This window comes from Panthera uncia, assembly GCF_023721935.1.
Source record: "Panthera uncia isolate 11264 chromosome A1 unlocalized genomic scaffold, Puncia_PCG_1.0 HiC_scaffold_17, whole genome shotgun sequence".
NCBI classification, from domain to species: Eukaryota; Metazoa; Chordata; class Mammalia; order Carnivora; family Felidae; genus Panthera; species Panthera uncia.
The window spans coordinates 102,044,982-102,055,925 of record NW_026057577.1 but is presented as its reverse complement, the minus strand read 5'-3'; the positions used below and the strand labels follow the sequence as shown (position 1 = coordinate 102,055,925).

The window sequence follows — 10,944 nt, the reverse complement described above, 5'->3', positions numbered from 1 at the left end:
TCTTTTAGAATCGCAGAATTTTAGGATGTTAAAAAAAAAAGTCCGTAGGAAAGGCAACAGCTTAAGTTTTTCTACAGAACTGTAAAATGAATGGGGAAGTTCGTGACGTATTAAGGGGAAAAAAAAAGGCAGTTACAATTAGTATTAATTAGTAGCCGCGTATTGTGTAACACGTTGGGGACGTGGTGAAGAAAAAGTGACTTTATGTCCTCGAATTTAGTCATGCAGAGTGAAAAAGACACTTAAAATAATTTCAAATAATTTACAGTTGTAAAAAGTCGCTGTGAAAGGAATACCAGGTGCTATGAGAACATAAGGGACTAATAGGTAATTGTGACTTTCTGCACCCAAGTGATCTTGTGTTTTACCTTTAGAAAAAAATACTATAAAACAATTTCTATTTAAGGAAACCAATAGTATCTGATATCCCAACCCTCCTTTTAAAGTGCACATATGAAATAAGATAAAATACTGGAAAATAAGCAGTCATTTTGGTAGTAGAATTTCTTGTGTTTTCTTTGTGCTGTTATCTTTTCTTCCTCAAAGTAACATGTATTGCTTTTATTTTTTTAATTTTTTTTAATGCCTATTTATTTTTGAGAGAGAGCACCAGTACAGGAGGGGCAGAGAGAGAGAGAGAGAAAGAGAGAGAGAGAATTAGAGAATCTAAAAGAGGCTCCAGGCTCTGAGCTGTCAGTACAGAGCTCCATGGGGGCTGGAACCCATCAACAGGGAGATCATGACCTGAGATCATGACCTGAGCTGCAGTGGGAAGCATAACCCACTGAGCCACCCAGGCGCCTCAACATGTATTGCTTTTAACAGTAAAAGTGAAAATAGTTAACATCCTTGCCTCAAAAGGAGCCAATCGTAATCTTATTTTTTTCTTATTAAAACTTTGCAGTGCCTAGAGTTGAAGAACGTAAATACTAATTTTGATTTTACAGGGCAGTAGGTGAAGGGATAGAAAAGATCAGAGAATGGCCTGAAAGCGAGTAGTCTCTGAATCACCTATGTTTTATTTTTATCTTTTAAAACAATTATTGCAATTTGCTTGGAAGGTTTGAGGCCTGTTTAAAACCACCAGGCACAAGGCATGAGGCTGGCTCAGTAGGTGGAGCATGCAACTCTTGATCTTGGGGTTGTGATTTTGAGCCCCATGTTGGGTGTAGAGGTTACTTAAAAATGAAGTCTTAAAAAAAAAGACCCAAAAAACAAAAACAAAAAAAACCAAACAGGCACAATCCAGGAAGCATATCTCCTAGAGGAATCATAAAATATGCTGGACAAGAAGGAAGAGTATTTTGTAAGGTTTGGGTTCCTCCTGGAGGATTTTGAGGAGGGTTGTAGGGAAGCAAGGGTCAGTACTAGATGGGTTGCTGTTTGTAAATCTCAATTAGAATTAACTGGGATTGATTAGGATCTAGGTGCTGTTATAAGGTGAGGGTGATTTACTAATTGGGTAATTCCAATAATAGTAGGGAGTCTGGGGCATCACTGGTGAGAAAGCAGTGATCACACAGAGAGTGGTTTATAGCATTTTACATTTACTGTATGACCTTTGGAGACCATGCTTCCTGTTGTAGGGGAAGACTAACCCTGGGGAGATAAATATCTTGCACCCAAAGACCTAAGGAGATAGAGAATCCCCACTTTGAAGCTTTAGTACTGTACAGATTGGTTTCAAAATGAACACTTTTGTGTGCTGATGATGTAATATGGAGCTGAAACATTTAGGAGGAGATACAGGGTGAAAATAAGGGGAGGAGTAGGAATCAAAGAAAAAGGACAGGTAAGGGGCAATAAAGGTATAAATGTTTTTTTGTCCTCTTTACCTTCTTGAGTTAGGATCTTTTTTCCTTGATGCCTAGCTCAGTGTCTAGCATTTAGTTAACATTCAATAAATATTTATTGAACGAATTAATCCTTCAATTCTGGTCCTGAAATGCTAGGGAAAAAGGGCCAATGAACTGACATATATTGAGAACTGCATCTATGCCAGGTGTAGTGTGAAACCTTTTGTGAAATAATGTAGGCTCAACTGCTCTCTCCCAACTTACCTCCAAGTTAGAATGTATCTGGTGACCTGTGGGGAGTAGGGATTGGATGACACTGGTCAACTTTGGTCTTTTGAATTTATTCCTTTACCTTGTATTTGTTCAATCTGTTTCCATTTACTATAGAAATAGGAAAAGGTCATTAATTTTTCCAAGAATAATTTATCTCCTTAACTTGGAAATTAGAATTCCTTTTCTGTATTTTTATTATTCCCCAGATCTTTTTTTCATCTTTCTGCCCTCTCCCACTAGGCCCTTCTAGGCAGCTTTGATGACTGTATTGTTGAGATGTCAGAAGTTTAAAATAATCCTATTAAAAATAGAATTTGAAAGGAAACCTGAATTATGTATTCATGAGGATCATCATTTTGTTCATGAGCCAGATTCCTGACGCGTCATCCTAGCCTGAAATGTTAAGGGTTATTCTGCAATTAGGGAATAATCAGTCTATTCTTAATCACAAACCTAAAGGAATGACACAAACATTGCTGTTTGATTTATCTGTATTTACACTGCTTCTTAATTTTTAATTCTGCTCTTCTGGTGTTCCTTAGAGGGAATAAGTTGTTTTCCCACTCGACTATATGTTTGTTTTTTTCTTTTTTCATACATCTGTTGAAATACAACTGTATATATCCATAGTTCCTCAGTTATTTTTCTAATGACTGCAATGCCTTTCCTCCAGTGCTGCCTCTTCTTTTTTATTTGATCTGGTCAATTTACTCTTTGGACAAATAGTTAATTGAAGACTTGAGGAAAATACTTCTGTTGCCACTTTGCCTTGACTTTTTGAACCTCACAATCATTTAAGAACTTCCTGGCTGTCCTAGAGTCTCAGGAAAAAAACCCCAAATCTCTGTATCTTGATATCATGATAATCATTTACTTATTGGAATCGAAGACCATATTCACTCCCTTTCTATCTCTGTGAGGAGCATGTTAAAAACACCAACAACTAAAGGTGTCAGCAGGTTTGATTTTTTTCTTCCCAGGAAGCAAGCTACTAACTTCCCGGAAGAAGCTTTCCAGGCGGTGCGCGAGGAGCTTAGATTCCTCCCATTGGTTCTTCCTGGAGCCCCACCCACGGTCCCGCCTCCTGGGCGGATGAATCAATAGGGGTGTGAGTTGTGGTTTAAACGCCGGGTCTGGCGCGACCGTGGCAGGCTGTCTTGGAAGAGTTTGGCTGTTGGCTCTTACGTGGGCGAACCGAGTGGTCGTGAGTGTTGGGCGCGCGGGGCCGCGAGGAAGGAGGTGGGCTGGGCGCTGGAGGTGGGAGGACCTGGGGCTTCCCGGGATCGTCAACAGCGCCCAGTTAGGTTGAGCCGCGGACTGGGACCGCGGACGCAGCCCTCGGCAGTTCGATTCTGATGAGTACTAGGACCTGTGCCAGCCCTAAACCGCCGACTCTTCTGGAACTTAGAGTCTCTGACCCAGGCTTCAGGAGTTAAGAGCTGGATTAAATGCCTGTTGCCTGAAGAACGGGCTTCGCTGTCTCCTTAGTTCTAGTTTTTGAGTGGCGTGCCCAGGGTAGAAAGTTTGGTTTTTGCTACCTACATCATCGCTTCTCTCATCTTCCTAACCCCCAGGGTCTAATATGTATTTCGCACCCGCAGCTGATCCAGAATGGCTACCCTGATCTTTGTTGATAAGGAAAATGGAGAACCGGGCACCCGTGTGGCTCCCAAGGACGGGCAGAAGCTGCGGTCTAAGCCTCGTAAGTAAACGGGCTGCAGTCGGAGTCACCGTTGAGTCCGGAGTCACCGGAATCAATTGTGGGCGTGGCTTGGAGTCGGGAGCAGAGGGGAGGCATCAAGTATTGGGGAATGCTCCTATTGCGATTTGCTTATGTTGGGTTTCTTTTATTTATTTATTTTTAACTCTTTACATGAAAGAGTATCTTAATTAAGTATCTTAAGCGATTATTTAAGAGCGTACAAAACTGAAGTACTGTTAGGCATATGGCCAAGCCACTGTCAAAAATTGGGATTGAGTCTGGGGATGAGAATTAGGCCAAGTTTATACACACAATCAGTCTTCAAGTTGGGCAGGTTTTACTGCCTGAATAATCTTATGGTAAGACTTTCTCTTCAGCAGTCAAAACTTTAGATGGGAGATCTCAGGTTTCAACACCACGTGTAGGCAAAATGTTTGATGCTCAAGCAACCTTGCCTAAAGTTACCAGAAAGGCTTTGGGAACTGTCAACAGAGCCACCGAAAATTCAGTAAAGAACAATGGACCTCTCAAACAGAAGCAGCCAAACTTCTCTGCCAAAAAGGTAGGTGTTGGCTACAAACTGGTTGTCTAAACACTTTAGCACTTTTGACTCCTAAAATGACTATAGGCACCCTATCTTTCTTGTGAGTAGAAGGAAATATAGGCTACCAAACACTGATTAGCAGGAGGGAATCCTGTTCTCTTTGTGGACTTCCTCTGTGCCTCAAGATTAGAAGTCTCACAAGCAGCTGGTGAATGTTGTTGCCTCACCTGCTCTTAACTAGCGTTGAAGCAGATTGGTTGGCGGTATCTACTTACAGATACAGAAAGTACTGAGAGGGAGGGTACTTTGCAAGAGGTCACATAGCTAATATAATAGCTCATGTGCTGCCACCCTCCTCCCAGTCTCCTAGAGTGAGCACCAGGTACTCTACTTTGCAAACATGTTGACCTTTGTGTGTGTGCATGAGTAGCAGGTCAGTGCATCCCAGACTAAGAAGACTTTGCTGTGAAAGATGACTTCAGCGTGTAGATTAACACTTTATTTGAATAATTGTCTTAATGTATATTAGGAAGAACACTAATAATTTAGATCAAAATAAAACTTGTAATGTGGTTTAGGACAAGATATGTTTTTTATTTTTATTTTTTTTAAATGTTTATTTTTGAGAGAGAAAGAAGGGGAGGGGCACATAGCGAGAGGGAAACCGAGAATCCCAAGCAGGCTCTGTGCTGCCAAGACAGCCTGATGTGGGGCTTGCACCCACGAACCATGAGATCATGACCTGAGCCGAAATCAAGAGTCAGATGATGCTTAACGGACTGAGCCACCCAGGCGCCGCCAAGATGTCTTTTTTAAAAACTAAGTTGAGTAAGAAATGTTAAATTCAAGTATTGCAAGGCTATGACAAAAATAATGAGAATGTGACATAGCACTGAAGTGTGGGAAACCCGACTTTAGAGATTTCCTCTAGGGGTGCCTGGGTGGCTCAGTCGGTTAAGCATCTGACTCTTGGTTTTGGCTCCAGTCATGATCTCGGGGCTTCTTGGGTTCAAGCCCCTCAATGGGCTCTACGCTGGCAGCATGGTTCTCTCTACCCCTCCTTACCCCCGTCTCTCTCTAAATAAATTAAAGAAAATATTTAGTATACACATATGATGTAAGATTAAATCAATAATACGTAGGTTTCTGCTTTGGCCTATTGTAGACTGGCTACCTGCCCAATTTAGGCTAGAGAATTATCCAGGCTACTCAAGTCCCTGACTGTCTTTTGTTGGCTCTTACTCAGTGTGTATTTCAACTTAATATTAACTAAGCAAATCAGGTGACACTGATGGAAACACAAATGGAAAGCACACTTCCAAAAGCCAAAAATGTCTTCTAGGATTAGTTTCTATTTGGGTGACTCCTGCCCATTTTCTGTGTCAGGTTGAGTGATTGAGTTGATTAGCTCTGAATTAACTCTGTATTCTTGGTAACTTAGGCTGAGAGTTGCTGATACTTAAATAACAGACTAAACTCTTTAGCCGTGCTACTAGAATTGCTTGCTGAATTGTATTTGTATGTAATTAATGAGAACTAAGGATTACAGTTGCTTAGAAGTCCGTGTGAAAGTGGTGAAGCAGTCACATGTCTGGAAGACTTATGATCTCTTGTACTAATCTATTGACAAGGTTTCCACTCTCATTCATATTTTCTTGGGTGGTTTTAGGTAACTGAGAAGACTGTCAAAGCAAAAAGCACTGTTCCAGCCTCGGATGACACCTATCCTGAAATAGAAAAATTCATTCCCTTCAATCCTTTAGGTAGTATTTTTTTTTTTTTTTTTTTTGTATTACAAAAATGCTTTAGTCTTGAGTTTCTCTTAGAATCCTATTCAGCTCTAATTTGATATGAATAGACCTCTGACCCCAAATTGTAATAAGACTCTGAATCTGGTCTTTGCACAAATGTATTTGGTGGTGGATTTCTTTGTAAGGAACCTCTGAGGTCTGAAGGGGAATTGGTGCAAAGGTGTGGAGAACATTGTTCCCGACCTCAAAAACTTCCCACATAAGGGAGATAAGATGTGTTCACTAATAGTGAACAAGTGTAAAGTGGACATTATTCCTGGCAAGGGTTTTTGAAAGTGGGTTTTATGTCGAGTTGAACAATGTCTGAAAAAATCCACATAGTCTGTGAAAACGTGTTTCTACTCCTTCAACCTGCTATGTGAATCAAGTATTTTTTGTTACAGAACCACCTTTTCAAGCTTTTCCCATTTGAGGAGAGGCTACTGTATCCAGGCTTTGGGTGCAGTGGTTAACAAAGACAGGTCTCACCCTGAGGGAGCCCATGATTGGGAGGGAAACCCCAAACGAATCCTCTCACTGTAAGTGAGCAAGGAGAAAAACTGGTCCCTTAGGGGGAACTGAACCTCGCCTGGAAGAGTGGGGAAGGTTTCTTTTAGGAAATGACAGAAGTTGAGTTTTAAAGGCTATCTGGGGATAGCCAGGTGAAGAAGGGGAGGGGCAGGGCAAGAACACAGCACAGAAGTGTGTGCAGAGATCCTGAGGTAGAGCCGAGGACTGGAGGGGTTCTGGGAAATGAAGGCAGAGAGAAGGACAATACGGATGGAACTCGGGAAGGTCACATAGAGCCTTCTACATTTCTGAACTGGAACTTTCGGCCTTTCATCCAAAGGCATTTAGTCATCCTGTACACATCCAGCTTGTCCCTGGCTTTTATATAATACAATTCTGCAGTTAGTGTCCTCGAAATTGTACTGTGAGTTTGTGAGGATAGCTGGAGAATGGACTTGAAGGATTGCTGAGTTATCTCAAAGGGGAGGTGATTAAGTTTTGATACAATGTAGTGCTTCCATGCTAATGATTACAATTCAGCCATTAAGGAAAATGGTGAGGTAGATTTATGCATATTGATCAAGAAGGAGGACTACAATATGCTGTGTTTGAGGAAAGAGCTACTAAGTTGCCCCCCAAAATAGCATAAATTACTGAACCCACCTGCAGTGGATGAGGATGCCTGCTTCCCCTACAGTCTCTAACAGCAAATGTTTAAAAACTCTTAACCTTATCAAAAAGGCAGTGGGTATCTCATGGTTTTAAATTGGGGTGCATGTCCATGTAGTGAGCATATTTGATCATTGGCCTTCTATAGTTTTTTTTAACTTCCTGTTTGTATCTTTGTTTTCCTTTGATAATGACTTTTTCAGCAGCTTTTGTGGTTAAAGGAGATGAGCTTTATTAGGTTGCAGACTTTTTCTTCTGGAGTCTTTTGTCTGTTTATGGTTTCCTTTATAATTCATTGGTTTCAGATTAAGTAGTCACCATCCCGCAGTTCCTTTTTAACTTCTGGGTTTTAGCAGTCTTGGAAAGAGTAGGGTAATTCCTAGTATTTAGGCTTTAGAGAAGTTTCAGACTAGAGAAAATAATGGTTCTCCCCCATCTTTGTTCTTTTGAGGAAATGCTAACCCCCTTGAAAAAAGGAAAGACTCAATATTTAAATTCTAGTTTTGTTACTGTCAAGAAAAATCTACTGTATTTTTTTAATTAAAATTTTTTAGGGGCACCTGGGTGGCTCAGTTGGTTAAGCATCTGACTCTTGATTTTTGCCTTGGGTTATGATCTCATGGTTTGTCCTGGGATTGAGCCTCCATGGTTAGTCCAGCATGGAATTGGTTTGGGATTCTGTCCCTCCCTCTCCCTCTGCCCCTCCCTCACTCGTGTGTGCTTTCTCTCTCTCTCTCCCCTCTCTTTCAAAGTTACTTTAAAATTTTTAATTTTTTTGATCTCCATGCCCAACATAGGGGTCGTACTCATGACCCTGAGATCAAGAATTGCATGCTCTACCAACTGAGCCAGCCAGGTGCCCTAAGAAAATCTTTTTGAAATAATTCTAAGAAGTAAGAAGTAAGACACTTGGATTATAAAGACTGTTACTTAACACAATGGTTTTCGTCTTTTTTTTTTTTTTTTTTTTTTTTAACGTTTGTGACCACTCTTAAAAGTTAGTGAAGACCCCAAAGACCTTTTCTGTGTTGTTTAAATTTCCTGTATTGAGAATTTACACTGGTTAAAAAAAACCAAACAAACCCTCAAAAAAAAAACCCCATTATGCAACTTTTTTTTAAACATTTCTAAAACATCTAGAAGAATGACATGGTTTTGTATATATGTGTGTGTGTGTATACATATTTTTTTTTTTTTGGTTTTTTTTTTTTTTGGTTTTATATTTTTGAAAACTTGGTTAATTTAGCTTAACATAAAACATCTGTATTGTAAGTCTGCATTCAATCCATTGCATCTCTTGTTTTGGTTGAAGTACATGGAAAAAAATTTGGCCTCCTGAAGATATGTAGTTAGGACAGGGAGGAGCATTTTAATTGTCTTTTTAGATAAGTGTGGAGAGTTCTTTCCTACAACACTAACACCTAACAAGTGGCAATTTCTGAATGTATGGTTGAAATGTGTAATCTGAAACCCTGTCAGTGAACATTTTGTACTCCGAAAATAAAATCCATTGGGCTGTTCTGCATTTAAATGCAAAAATAAAAGATACATTTAATCACACATTGATCATTTAGAAATGATGATCCACGGGGAAATGTAGATCATCCAAATGTTGAAGTGTTTCATTATGCAATGTCAAATATGCACTCATTAATGTCACCACTGATCTCATTGGAAAAGTGTAATATTAGGAAGTTGTCAAGCTAATGATTATAGATAAGTTTTTCAAAATTCTAGTGTTTTTTTTTTTTTTTTTCCTTGAAATTGTGTATTTTGTCGTTGGCAACAGATACTGTTTTCCTTGAGGTGATGGACTTCTTTATTCCTCTAAGGAAATGTGCTACAAATACCCAAGTCTAAGCAACTACAGTTTGTCTTTCCATTGTTATTTCAACTAAACAGTGTTTCAGGATAAAGGCCTCTAGTTTAGCTTGAAAACCAAATAATGGCACAAATCTTTTTTCTTTGAGCTCACCGTGGTACTTGAGTATGCAGAAGTGCTTTATGGAGTACTTCTCATTTCATCATACAGAATACTAAAAAGACATGTTCTTAAGGGTCGAGAGCTGACAATACTTTTTACTGCATGTGGTAAAGTGATATGTGAAGCTGGCATTTTTTACTGCAAGCCAGTGGTATTGAAGAATATAAGGACTACAAAATACAGTTTATTGCCGCTGCCTTGATTTGTGCTAAGGCACAGCAAGCAATTCCATCCATTACTGCTTTTGTACCATCATTGCAAATGTCAGCACAGTGGAAGAATGTGTTAATGTTATTAACAACATATTTTGACCTCATGCACCCACTGAAAGGGTCTCAGATCCCCAGGGGTCCACTGACCACCCTGAGAACCACTGCTCTGATAAAGTGCTTTGTCTTTGTGACAGATTTTGAGAGTTTTGACCTGCCTGAAGAGCACCAGATTGCACACCTCCCCTTGAATGGAGTGCCTCTCATGATCCTTGATGAGGAGAGGGAACTTGAAAAGCTGTTACACCTGGGCCCCCCTTCACCTCTGAAGATGCCCTCTCAACCATGGGAGTCTAGTAAGTGAACAAGTGTCCTTCTAGAAGAGCTGCAAATTACTTGTGTCATAATACTTTCATTATCGTGGGGGGCAGAGTTGTATGGAAGGTTAGCCTACAGGTAATTTCTGTCTTTCAAACTTCAGGGATAGGGTTTCAGAGTAATGAAAACTCTCAATTGGTACTGTTTTCAGTCTCAAATGCCCAGCCAAAATGAAGTCATTCTGGAATGTAGACAGTCTTAGATACAGAAAACAAGATTAAGTTTAGCCTATGGCTTCTTAGGTTATAACTTGAAGTATAACAAACTTGCTTGGAATGAGAATTCCAAGTTATATCTAAAGCTAATCTAGAACCAAGACCCCTGAGCACAGTAGCATAGAATGACAAAACCTTACGGCCAAGGTTTGAGGCCTTGGTTCAAGCTGGTGATTAAAAACCATCAGTATGTTTTCTATTTGTTCTGATGGGATAGCGTATTCTATTTTATAAGTTAGTGATATTGTTGGCTCTTGTGTGGGTCCTTAAAAACAATAGTTTCAGGCATGTCTAAGATTCATTTCCTAATGAAGATTAATTCTGGGATCTTAGCCACATTCAAAGCAGTGTGTGGGTGTGAGAGTGTATGTGTATGTATGCATGTGTGCAATGTCTAACTGGGGTGGGGTAGGGATTCAATATGCAAAGGGGAAAATAAGAAGATAAAATTGACAACTAATGTCTATGTTGAGATGGACGATGACATAAGGGTTTGCAGATATTGAATAAGAAATTCCTGTTTTCTAGATCTGTTGCAGTCTCCAAGCGTTCTGTCGACCCTGGATGTTGAATTGCCACCTGTTTGCTATGACTTAGATATTTAAATTTCTTAGTACTTAATAGTTTGTATGTTTTGTATTAATAAAGAAATTCTTTAATAGACTCTTCCTAATATTGTAGTTGGTTTTCTGTGGAATTTACTTAAAACAGTATGAAAATTAGTGGAAGTGTTTGATAAGGGTCTGTCATCGGACAACGGAAGTGTATCTGACTTGAAAAGCTTACCTTAAAACCTTTTGGTTTGTTTTAATCGTGAATTTAGCAGCTGCTTCCCTTCAGAAGCTGTTTTCCCTGAAACATACATCCCTAAATG

At 39.7% G+C, this 10,944-nt stretch overlaps 1 protein-coding gene across 6 annotated transcripts; it reads left to right on the top strand.

Moving 5' to 3' along the window:
• PTTG1 (PTTG1 regulator of sister chromatid separation, securin) lies at nt 1-10,743 on the top strand. Of its 6 annotated transcripts, none has more exons than XM_049647838.1 (6): nt 1-327; nt 3,671-3,771; nt 4,149-4,333; nt 5,985-6,078; nt 9,675-9,833; nt 10,599-10,743. In XM_049647838.1, the coding sequence occupies exons 2-6, from the start codon at nt 3,681-3,683 to the stop codon at nt 10,673-10,675; spliced, it is 606 nt and encodes a 201-aa protein (XP_049503795.1). In that variant the 5' UTR covers nt 1-327; nt 3,671-3,680; the 3' UTR covers nt 10,676-10,743. The 6 variants fall into 6 exon arrangements, with proteins under 6 accessions (XP_049503795.1, XP_049503792.1, XP_049503793.1 ...); XM_049647835.1 differs by lacking the exon at nt 1-327 and adding an exon at nt 3,173-3,273; XM_049647836.1 differs by lacking the exon at nt 1-327 and adding an exon at nt 3,206-3,273 and having other exon boundaries at nt 3,644-3,771.
• Nucleotides 10,744-10,944: the final 201 nt, after the last annotated feature.